General features: G+C 33.7%; 1 protein-coding gene across 6 annotated transcripts in view; it reads right to left on the reverse strand.

Annotated features, from left to right (window-relative positions):
* Positions 1-12,697, reverse strand: part of PDS5B (PDS5 cohesin associated factor B) — a 101,992-nt gene that overhangs the window by 29,934 nt on the left and 59,361 nt on the right. For all 6 annotated transcript variants that reach the window (XM_027651188.1, XM_027651172.1, XM_027651179.1 and 3 more), the window contains 9 exons: positions 12,177-12,225; positions 10,498-10,637; positions 10,308-10,423; positions 9,242-9,347; positions 7,475-7,635; positions 6,730-6,853; positions 5,795-5,953; positions 4,938-5,006; positions 1,151-1,287 (listed from right to left, as the gene is read on the reverse strand). In XM_027651188.1, coding sequence (XP_027506989.1) covers positions 1,151-1,287; positions 4,938-5,006; positions 5,795-5,953; positions 6,730-6,853; positions 7,475-7,635; positions 9,242-9,347; positions 10,308-10,423; positions 10,498-10,637; positions 12,177-12,225 — 1,061 coding nt within the window. The remainder of the gene's footprint in view (positions 1-1,150; positions 1,288-4,937; positions 5,007-5,794; positions 5,954-6,729; positions 6,854-7,474; positions 7,636-9,241; positions 9,348-10,307; positions 10,424-10,497; positions 10,638-12,176; positions 12,226-12,697) is intronic.

The raw sequence follows: 12,697 nt of genomic DNA on the forward strand, positions 1-12,697 counted from the left end.
CAGCTATCTCCCTACCCTAAAAGGATCCCTAGCCCTCCACTAACTTGATTTAATAATGGAGAACTGACCACATCATTATATCAAGTTTCTACTACTGCTTCTGTGTACAAAAAGAGTAGGAAAACTAAATTTCTAAAACATGCACAGTAAGGAATCATCACTCCAAGCATGAAAGCACCCAGGACCTATCAAACTGATCTATTCACAAATTACTGGATAAGCCAACCATATGCTCCAAGCAGCCGTGTTGAAAAGCCAAATTACTGCCACGAACTGTGATATTACAGAATTTAAAACTATGAAACAATTACTTAGAGGAGCTACAAGACAGATTACACAGTTGCTACAAAGATAACATGCTAGACAAATTCTCAGGTTTGTAATGTTGCACACACAGCATGGGTTCTATCTGCATAATAACTGTATAATATTAAACTCTACCCAAAAATTAAAATCTTTTTACTCACACCAGTACAATCCATCCATGCCCTTAATGGCTTGTGTAGACATAAATTTTCAATGTTTTACAAGCTACAGTAGCTGACAACTTGTCACTTCTCCTACCACAGAGTATTAAGAAAATACCCAGAGAAACAAGGTGTCTGACAATCACCTAAAAGGTAAATTATTTATTGAGACTTGAAATCCTCTTTACACATTTCCCTCTTTCTTTCACTTGTAGAGGCCTCAACGGATTAGCCTGCCATCAGACAGAAGTATCTTATATACTAGCTATTTCCAATTGGTTTACTACAACATGCAATTATTTTTATTAGAAATCCCACCTACTGGCCTTTGGCATACAAAGCCATTGGTACATCAGGAATACCAAGCTGCATAAAAAATTAAAACTAATTTTCAGTGGGAAGGAGAAAGTTGCATAGTTTATTTTTGCAATATGCATAATGGTCTTTTGAAGAAATAAATAAAACAAAGAAGACAAAAACTAAAATATAGCTGTATGTACAGTGTTACAAAAACTGAGACTCAGCAACCTTATGTAGGAACCCAGCCAAGCTTACCATTGGTTCTTATGAGATAAGATATATAAATTTTAAACAGTTTAACAGAGTAGTTTAAGTACTACTTTGACCAAAATTCTCCCCACACTGGCATCACAGATATGAAAACATTACCATCTGTTACACACCTAATTTTCCCCTGCTCTGTTAAATCTCCATCACTGTGTAATATTGTTGTTAGCAACCTCAGAGTAGAAGTTCCTGACTTGCTGTGGTTGTTCTTCATTCCTAGCAACCACCGAACCATCATCTTGATGGCCTGAATCTGAAAAAAAAAATTGATATCAAAAAGTCCAATCACACCATAAGCCACATTTTTAAAATAATCTTTATCTTAATTTAAACACATAGTATTTTCCCAAGCACTTTTTGCTGCTACAAACACAAGCCTGTCAGGGTTGCAAAAACTCATTTAAATACCAGAAAGATAACTAGAAATACTCTCACTAGACAGCAATTTTTCACTGAAAGTCTCAAGTACATACTACAGAAAAAAATTATGCATTTAATTAAAGTTTGAACTGTTTTTTTCAACTAAGCAATCACACATTTTGTCTTTTGAAAATATTATCTTAATTGAGCTTACATTCATTAAATGCTGTGGAATAGGCAAAACAGTTTATACTGACTGGTAAAATGTTACTGGATCAAAAGGCAGAACACATTTTCATCTTTCTATATTCCTACAAATCACAGAATCTTCTCAGGTGGAAAGGACCCACAAGATTCATTGAGTCCAACTCTTAAAACACATGGCCAATATGGGGATCAAACCCACGACCTTGGCATTAAATTCCCATGCTTAAACAATCCCAATACATTTTCTATTTATCTACATAATATTTGAGTTTAAATTTAAGACAAGTAAATAAAAAACCACTTCATAGACATTTCGACTGTTATAGTATCAACCTGTCCTAAGATAACTCATCCTGGAAAAGAATATTTCTTCACAGCTATTTAAAGAAAAGCCTCAAAGCCTGTTACTTAGGATAACTTGTCTTTTGCCAATGGAAACTTCAAGTATTTTGAGGCAAGCCTCTGCCAGTATGCAGAATCCAGCAACTGACACACTGAATAATTTCACTAAAACACTGAATAATTTCACATTTCTTTAGTAAAAAATAAAACTTGAATTTAGAGATTAAGTTTACTTAGTATTTGAATCCCTTTGTCCTTTCATTTTCCTCCTACTATGACAGCAGAGACAATAAAGAACATAAGGAACAGTATCCTCTTATGACAAAATGAAAATGTTCATCTAAATCACATAGACATCCCTGGGGGGCAAAAAAAAGAAAAAACCAAACCCCAAGAAACTAAAACACCAGACTTGGAAGATCAAAACACAAAACCCAAAAGTTTTAGAAAAAACATGACACTTTTTGTACATGGTATCTTCAACTTTTCTCTTTAGTGGGAAAAGCAATTCTAGTAACTTTTATATAAACATTCACAGTATCACCAAATTAAATTCATCATACAATCAATCTATTCAGATCTCAGCTCTAGGATTATCATCTAAACGGCTGTTTACTTTTTACATTTACTCCACATAACTGGGGAACACCAGCAAGAGGTAGGATGCCTGTTACTCGGGATCTCAAAATGCAAATGGGGTGTGAGCAACAGAAATGACGTTGTCTTGTCCTAGCTTTCAGAGGGTCTTCCACTAGAACAGTTATAAGTATCCACCAGAAGATTTTAATAGCAATAAAATCAATATAATAATTATAATATAACAATAATAGCAGCAGATCTTTTCACAGCTTACAAATTCAGTTTCTTCATGTCATAATCACTACCTGTAACCATCAGCGCTTCCCATTTGCTGGGAGGACAGAAACACGCTAGCTCTATTTAGTCTTCAAATAAATGATGTATTTAGCCAGAGAACTTGAGTTTTCAGAGCCACAAATGCTGCATGTTTGTGCAGTAGTGAAAAATGAAACAAAGCCCCACTTAAAGTGTAGTTAGTGAAATAGGATGTGAAACCTTATATTCCAGTGACATAGAAGAAAACAAGAAATATCACTGCTAATACATAAATCTCAGTCCACTGTGTGGTGCACACTGCTCAGTACAGGTCATTGTTGAGAGAGATTACTGCTTTAGAACTCAAGTGCCAGGCATAGGAATTCAAGCCATAGTTAATGGCTTATGCCACAATCATTAATCCAAGCCACAGTTAATACTGTACTGAAACATTTCTCTGCAGACATAATTTCATCTAAGCTTTAGCATCCAAATCACTAAGGTTAGCTTGTATCAGACTAAATCCGTTAGGCTGAATGATACTAACATTTTGTCTTCAGCAGTCATTCCTACTTTCATTCGGCAACTCCCTAGTTTTAAAATCCCCATTAGATATATAATTACGTTACAAAGGGAAAAAGAGGTTTTTAAAACCAGAGGGAAGAAAAATACACTGTCAGAGAGAAATCATTTATAAACTAATGGTACGGCCTGCAGCATTCATTAAGTGTAGGCTTCTCAGCAGTAATAAACGCTAATTAAATCTGCAAATCAATTTTGACAATAACCTGTTTTCACCTACAAATAAATGCTTCTTAACAGTTTTCAGTCTTGGCTTCAACTTCAAATTACCCTAAGAATTGCTATAGGTTAATTCCCTTCCAAATAGCCAAATGTATGAAAACTTTTATCAACATAAAAGTACATTCTAGACAGTTATTACAGCTTCACAAATCATTAAAAAATGTTAAGACAAAAAATATTTACTACTTCAAGTTACATGTAGAATCACTGAAGCGAAATTATGTCTATTTTACACTAGCAGTTCATGAAATTAAAACAAACATACATTCTTTTAACAGTCTTTGGAGTGTACTGTGCAACTATGGAATTGTACAAACATGAAAAATATCCTTGCTGTAGTCAGACAACTAAAAAGGTAATGAATCAACTCCAAACAAAATCAAGCCTTTCCAGTAATGAGTTCTGGAACAAGTTGGAAACCAAAGTACTTACTAAACCAGCAGACAAGGACATAGGCTATGAAGACTTCAACAATTTCAAGAGAGAAGGCAAAGAACTTTTTAAAACCATCAGAGCAACTTTATTCATAAGACATTAGAAACTAAATGACTGCTATAAAATACAGCATGCTACAACAACATATTTCTTATTCTAAAAAAGTGAAAGCAAAAAATCTATCCCTGTTCTGAAGGGCATTCAAAAATCAAATACAGATACAGAATATATTTTCCATATCATAAGTCTATTTCTAATTCAGTGAAAAACTAAGTGACAGTATCTGTTACAAAGTACAGAAAACGTAATAAGTTTATTCCAACAAGCTTGAGATGACATTTTTAAGTAAAAAATCAAAACAAATCCCCCACCATTTTTAAGGCTTTTTTTCCTTAAATCCAGGTTTTCCTCTGATACAAATTGCACACAGATAAAAACAGTGTAACACATTTATTCATTTGAGGAAGACTAACAAATTCAAACTCCATTTCTTCTTTATTCCAAAACAGTATTGAAAGTTTCTTGGTATATAAGTCAAAAGAAAAAAGGAAGACTTTTAACTAAGTTTCTAGAGTATTTAACTCCCATGTTGAACAGGAGAGAAAAAAATAATTTTACTTTAAATATGCCAGATATCACCACATTTAAGTGTTGCAAAACAAAACTAAGCCTATAAAAAGTCATACAAAAAATTTAATTAAGTGTATAGGAAAATTTATAGGCAAATTTTTTTCTTCTGGCAATCAAAAATGTGTATTGTGATAAGATCCTTAATTTAAAAATATTTGTTTCTTTTCTACTTTTAGAAAGATAACAAGGAAATAATGAAAGCAGTTGACAACTTTAGGAATCCAGATAATTAACTGAATTTATTAAGTATTATACACACATTCATAGGAAAATATAGTAAGCGCTACTTACTTTAACAAGCGTTTCAGGAGACACTTCTTCATCTGGGACCCAAAGTTTTGTTGTCTTTTTTCCTGGAAGCTAAACCAAAAGTTACACTTGTTAAACTACTGTTACTCTTCAATGAAACTTGCTGTAACCTCCTCTTTTCTGTTTGCTTCTGAACACAATACAGCAGCACAACCTGGTCTGTTCTGTATCTAATAGAAATAACCATTTCAGAAATGAGATACTGTTCTTACTTCATTATTCAAGTATCAGCAAATTTAAGATAATTAAAGGGTTTTTTTTTTGTTGTTGTTACCTGAAAACTATTGCTTTAGATTGTGATAGCTATTGTTTCGAAAGTAACTTCCACTTTCCATCTCCAGTAGATTGGAACTTCAAGCACATAGTTTGAGAGAGTAAATCTTCCCCTAAACAATTGCTAACGATGCACAAGTTCAGTTTTTGACTTTATAGTCACTATCAATACAAAAGCACTCAAATATTGAAATTCACAGTCTTCCATTTAAACAGTGTATTTTCCTTTCCAATGTATTATACTTACTAAAAAATCAGAACTTGCTCACTCAAGATACGAAACTGAGAGAAGTTATAACAATTTTCCCTTTTTTTACAAAAGACAAGTCACGAGTGATCAAATGCTGTACTATACAGCTTGTCACTTTCGTAAGGTCTACCAAATTAGTAGTACTGCCCTTTCCCATACTGTGGATTTTCAGTGTAGTCAAACAGTACACATGGAAAACAAAAGACAACCATATACAAAAAGTAGAACCAGCATGCCAAAAATTTTCCCAAGTACTTGCTGGGTATCATACTACAGGAGAACCAGAATCTTAATACAAGGTTTTTAAAATACTTACCCTATCATTCATTAGCAAATCTTTAACAATAAAAGTAGCAACCAAAGATTTCAAAGGGGCAGCAAACTGATCAGGTGCTAGCATGGCTATATGGCCAATAGTAACCAAAGGTGTAATGAGATGCTCAAAATTGCTTGGATCCAGACTTTTATGCAGTGGCTAGAATAAAGGCAAAAAAATCAGGTATTACTGATACAACCTGTGTCTTATCGAGGAGACGGGAATGACAGCTTTGTACCAAGTTGTTCATGTCTATTTCTATTTCAGAAGTACAATTCTAAAAGAGTTATTGACTATTTAGATTTAAAGATACATTCACCAATACACAAAGTCCCCTACAAATCAAAAGAAACATCAAGATGACAGACAAAATATTTATCACACCTGGATAGTTCAAAAAGTAGTAGCTCAAGCAGGACCATTAGGAAACAATGGATTAAAAAGCCTATTTTTTTGTCAGAGAACTATATCTCAAAATAGCAATTTCAGTAATGGACCACGATTCAGCCTTCAAGATAAGAGCCTGATGGGCGCTAATTAAAAAGAACATTTGCAGTTATAGTTATAAAATTTATTTAGTCTCTACCATAATTCAGTTCTCCATAATTTCTGCAACCATTTAAATACTTTTGACCACTCTCAACAGAAGTGAGTAGTGTACAGTTCCTCTTCCCACAAACAGTTCATGGTTCTAGCACATAGTCCAACACTTGGTTTTATTCTATCAACTGTTAAAACATATAACCCTACACACGATGGATCATTAGATAGAAAAACATCCTCTGCTACCATTTTTCAGGCCAAAACCATGAGAACAAAAGGAAAGATGAAAAACATTTTTTCTAAATTAACTACAACTTGTCACATGTAATAAATGTAATTCCACATGTAATATAAAAGATCAATACAAAGTAACTTAGTTATTTTAATTTTACCTCAAATATCTGTGCAAACTGCGTTTCCTTGCTGGAAAATATTGCATGGATGCAGTGAATAGCATACTTGGCTTGACAAGGGGGTCCCTTTTTAGCTTTATGATGCAACACGGGAAGCAAAGCACTACACAGCAGTGTAGCAAAATAAACAAACAAAGAGATAAGTATCTTTCCACAAATCTTCCAAAATATCAAACTAGCAAAAAAACAGTACACATATACATATAAAGAGCACAACAGCCCTGCAAAAGTGCTAATTCTTTTGGTTTGGGTAATTTCTTTTCTTAAAGAAAAAAAAAGAAAAAAAGTTTATATACATAGCTTGCAAGTAAAAAGCTGATAAAATATCATGTGGTAAAACAAGCATTTATATCTGCACAAGTTACTACATGTTCTTTTGGAAATATTCTTGCCTACATATTACTATTGAATTGTAAAGAATGTTTTTACACTGTCATATATATATATATATAATTCAGGAAAAAACAACTAATTCTGAAGGACAACAATATAAATTATAGCAGTATCACTGACATATCAGCTGTCACTACTTTGGATATATTAATTTCACTTCCATTCTTCAAAAAGCACTAGATTTTACAGTCATTCAAAATCTCTTTCCTGCTTTACCTGAAGAAATACTTTCTTCCTCAGGAATGCAGGATAATGCTACAAGTAAAAGGAAGAGACTTTCCAAAATCCTATACAGTAAAGATCACTACTCAGAGGAAGATATACAACTTACGATCGTATGTGAGGAAAGTCTTCTTCAATTTTACTTCCTGTATTTTTGAAAATTTGTAATGCAGCTTCCGCCACTTTTTCATCATCCATTTTCAAGCAAGCAAGGAGAGATTCAAAAGTTTCAGCTGAATGAAATGAGATAGGGTGCGTGAACGAAAGTACCTGCCAAAATATGATGAAAGTCATGTTAATTAAAGGTCCGCTTACATTAGGACATTTCATCAAGCATCATCTTCCACTGCCATACTGGAACATTTACAATGATCTGCCTGGTTTTGTCCCATGATGCACGATTCTCTTCTTCTGACTTCTTTTTTTTGGTACCACCTAAACTTCTCTGTCTTTATACACGATCTCATTAATTTATTTCTCCAGTCTCAATTTCTTCTATTATTGGGAACATGTACTTCTCAGTGGCTACATCTACATTAGCAAGTATTGGGTTACAGCAGAAGCAGGTCTTTAAAGAAACACAACTGATGCTGAGGAAGCAATATCCATGTTTCAGGAGTTTTACTTCAGAGTATTTCTAGACCAACTAAATCCACTTTAGCCACTGCAACACAACATGTGCTTCTGAAGCCCATCTCATAATTTTGTTCCTCTGAAAGGAATCCGGCTTGTGTGCTCCCAGACTTCATGCTTGTTTGTTAAGTGGAAAAATTGATTGTGCTCTGAAGTGAAATTCCTACCTCTAAAATAGCAACACAGACATACCCAGTAGGGTCGCTAGTCCCTCAAGCTTTCCAAAGCAGCTTAGCAGATCCTGTACCTCTCCTTCAGATTCTTGTACTTGATTGTTTTCAAGTATGACAGTCCTCCCATGTCAAAAAAAATGAAATAAAATACAAAAATCCTCATTTGTTTCTCCCTGAAATTTTGCCTTCTCAAAGTGGCTGTTCATTATTAGACTCTTTCCACATAATATTCTGACCCATGGCAGAGAAACGATCCTCAAAATCCAGGAACTTCTTCACACAGTTTTCTATTTTACCCTAGTTACTTTCCTCCCCACTTCATTGCATGTCATTCTCTTTGCCAGACTCCCATATTTCTCCTTTCTAGATTATTGTCATGATGTACAGACAACTTTCTTCAGTGCAGTCTTAAGTGTGTCATGCCAGTTTATATGAGTATGTAAGTACTGACTTGAAAGCCTTCATTCAAATATATAGTCCTTCACAACATGGTTCATTCTTACTCAGATCCATTGTTGTGTTACTGGCTTTTTGCACTTTTATCTAAATGTGCACATCTGGCTAAAGAGCCACACACTCTCAGGTGAATCTACTCAGTCCTTAGTTGATCTAAAATACTCTGAAAACTTCAGTATGGTAGTCCTTTAGATTTTCAGACCTCTGAAGTCAACCCACAGCGGGATTACTTGATGGGGTTTGCTAACTGAGTCAATTTATGAGGAACTCTGAGGAACCACAGTATTATACTGATATACAAGTATAGTAGTACAAGAAGTAGTATAACTATCTTTACAAATAATTGAATTCACATTCTAATAATGAAAACTCAGCTGCTGCTGTCTCCCACATGACTACTGTTGACTTCCAGAAAAGCTTCTAAATTATTTACAAAATAATCTTACTTATGTGTCACATAAGATAAGCACAGAGAACAAAAGCCAAACCAGTATTCTTGCATGTAGGCACTACATGTTGATGGCTAGAGAGTATGACTGGTAATTAAAAATGTATTTTAACAAAGTTCTTTTAGAAAGTTTCACATGCTCACTGACCACCAAGACTATACTTGCCTTTAGCAATTCAAGACCTGCTCTGATTGCCTGATCAGTAGGTACACCCTCATCTTCATCATCAGCCGTTCCATCTATGGACTTGTTTACTTGCTTGATAAGGGCACTGAAGAGGAAAACAAAATATGACCTTGTAGTTACTGCAATACCACCATGTATCACTATTTTAATAAGTTTAAGATATAATCTTATTAAAAGAACTTATTTAAACAAATATGTTTTAAAACAAATATGTCAACTACATACATATTCTGGTTGCCCTTATCTCCTATCTAAATCAAAACTTATGACCATTTAATTAAAAACCATTTATCTACTGTGAATTAAGAACTATATACAAATTACCCTGGAAGGATCACCAAAATAAGAGTTGGAGAATTACAAGCAACAAATTCAAGTTAGAATTATGGTGAGGTTATTACCTGCTACAGATTCTTAATAATTGACGGAAAACAACTGTTTACAATATCTAGTCTCTAACCAAGAGGAAAAAAAAATAACCAATAAACAATTGTGCTAAGAGCTGATGACAAATTTAAAAGACCTATCTCCTGCATATTTCCTCTTGACAATAAAGTTTATCTCAAATACTGCTGTTAAATAATAATTTCAGCAATTACATTTTCTCCCCTCCCGTAACTTCACTGTCTTACTCTTCCTTAAAGTTTTGATGCCTCATCACCATAATCTACTTCCTCAGTTAAATTACTGTTTATGTCACTATGAGCTAATATTCTGGGTGGAATACTTCAGCTGAATAGCCTGGACAGAAATTTCTTTTAAAACAAGTCAGCTGGTCACAAACCACATTTTATCCATCACCAACACATCCTTTTAAACTGATAGGTTGTCCCAGCTATGCTGAATGATAATTCATTTGTTTCTGTGGCTATATTCTGAACGAGGGCACGAAATCCCCTATCAATATGAAACAGAAGAAAATACTGCAGGTCACCAAGCCTTAAACCACACCCAACCAATCCATTACTGCTTGTGCTTAAAGAAAAAGCAAGAAACCCCAATTTCAGACCCTGTAATCAACGGCCAATAACACACACAGAAATACCTGATGGATTCAGTATCAATATGTACAGGAGCAATTCTCTCGAGAAGAAACTTTATCATTTCCAGGAAAGGATTTGTTGGTTGTTTTGGATTGCCCAACTTCTTTGTTATTTCCCTCTGAAAAAAAATTTCCATTAAATTTCTAATCAATTCTGTTCCAAAATTATTCACTTTTTAAAAGCAGTACTTACCACACATCCTTCAGCCTGTTTGCAAGAACATGTAGGGCTAACAAGCATTTCTAACTGACTTCTTATTTTTTCATCATCTTCTAGAACTTGTGTGAATTTTTTCATGAAATCTTGAGCTTTCCCTGGATCAGGAAGGTTTCCTTTAAATAAGCAAAATAAATCACAATTTATTTTCATAAGTATCAGTATTGTAAATTACACAAGTTTGGAATGTCATACCAAGAAATCTTCTATGTGTGCTTAAATTAGCCAAGAAAGGAAGGGGAAGGAAATCACCAAAAAAACCAAACAAACTACACAAGAAAACAAGAAAAAATTGCAACAAACTAAAACAAACAAAACAAAAACCCACCACACCAAACAAGCAAAAAGAAAAACCACAAAAAAATCACAAATCCCCATAGACATATCTATGAGGACACTAATTTCTATAAATTTCCCCTCAGTATTTGCTTTCCTTGCCCTTCACACTCATTTTTCAGCAAGTCTCCTTGTTCTTGTTAATAATGTTAACAGTTAAAGATTGACCTCAGAATGTAAAGCCTACACTCCACAGCAAAATATATTCTGTATATAGATCACCTGATGTGACAAGTATGAAAAACATCAAAAGGGTATTTTTGCTAAATTACCTATTTACTAAACATAAGCCTTACAACAGCTTAAAACATTCAAAAAAGAGCTTTTAAAATACATGCCTTAAACTACATACTTATTTTATATTTAGATTTTATATTATAGGAAGAAAATTTATTGGCAAATGATCATCCCACTATTCAGCGTGCTTCATGTTTTTCTTACACTCAGTGTTAAGCAAAGCTGGCACAGAATGTGGGATAGGATTACAGGATAGTTAGTTCAAAATAAGCTCTACTGTGAATTTGTTTTGCTGTATTTTTTCTAATGTAATCCAGAACTAAAAGTATCAGAAAAAATAAAAGCTGATCAAAAAAAGATTTGGAACACAGTCCACAAAGCAGCAAGGTTCAGTTTTTCCTCCACCTTTTTTATAAAAACGTACAGTCTTACATAGTATCTTTTTTGTCAGAACAGTTGGTATTTTTTTAAGAAAAGGTGGATTTTTAAACAAAAATTTCAGGATTGCAAAGCAAGTTTTTTCCTCCATACTGGTCTTAATGCTATTGGCATAGTGTGCTGGGGGGAACAATAAGTGTTGCTTTGGGGTCGGCGGGTTTTTACTTTGTTGATAGTTCAGTTTACACAGAAATTCTTCATTTTCCAAAGTGCCTACCCTGCTACTGACATCCAAAGTCTTTTGCATTCACTCAATGACATTTAGAATGTAACCAACACCTCAAAAGACAAGTAAGTTAGTACATAGTTTAGTAGTTTAGTTAACATTACATATATTCTATAATAAATGCTAAATTAGACATTAACATCCTAGATCATCTAGATTTTGTCCACAACAGATGCAGTCAAAATGTTATATGATAAGCTTCATGACTGATGACTTCTTACAGTAAGAAAGCAATTCTGCTTGGAGTTGCCTTCATTCTTTAAAGCATATTGCTACATCACATTTATCATGATTTGTTTTAACTTTTATCTGCTGCAAAACTTCTTTTTATAAGATTATAGCAAATGATTTTTGAAGCAAGAAAGTAATATAGTTCAACGGTAATTTTTAGATAGTGTAAGTACTTTTACTGACTTACTTGTTATAACCATCACTTTTGAGAATATAGCTTTACTGCTGGCATCTGTCTGCAAGTCACAAAAGAAAAATGGATTAAGTAAACATTTTACATTATTTATTTCCACTTGAAGATTGAGTGAGAAAGATTCCATATTGCATTATCAATAAGTCAGCACCCATTTTGCTAACACATCAGTGTGTTAGGAATCAAAACCACCCCCACAAATTTAATGCTATACAGTTACAGGAAGTAAAAGGTAGATCATACCTACAGTATCACTGTCTCACAGATACTTATGCAAAATATTTTTACCTTTCAATCTACTATATAACTTATGAACAGCTCAAATGGGTTATTTCTGTAACTGTTTTCCATCTAAAGCCTGAGTGCATAACGTCAAAAGAATGTTGTCATTTTATTTAACTTTTCTCCTTCAGCAATAGTATACAAGAGCTGCAATTTATGCTTTTGCTCTTCAGAAAAGTAAATTGTTTTAAAGGTAAGTTTGATGTCTATTCTGTCTCAGGTTAGGAAAATTA

Source organism: Corapipo altera, unplaced genomic scaffold (genome assembly GCF_003945725.1).
Source record: "Corapipo altera isolate COAL_440 unplaced genomic scaffold, ASM394572v1 0, whole genome shotgun sequence".
Taxonomy (NCBI): Eukaryota; Metazoa; Chordata; class Aves; order Passeriformes; family Pipridae; genus Corapipo; species Corapipo altera.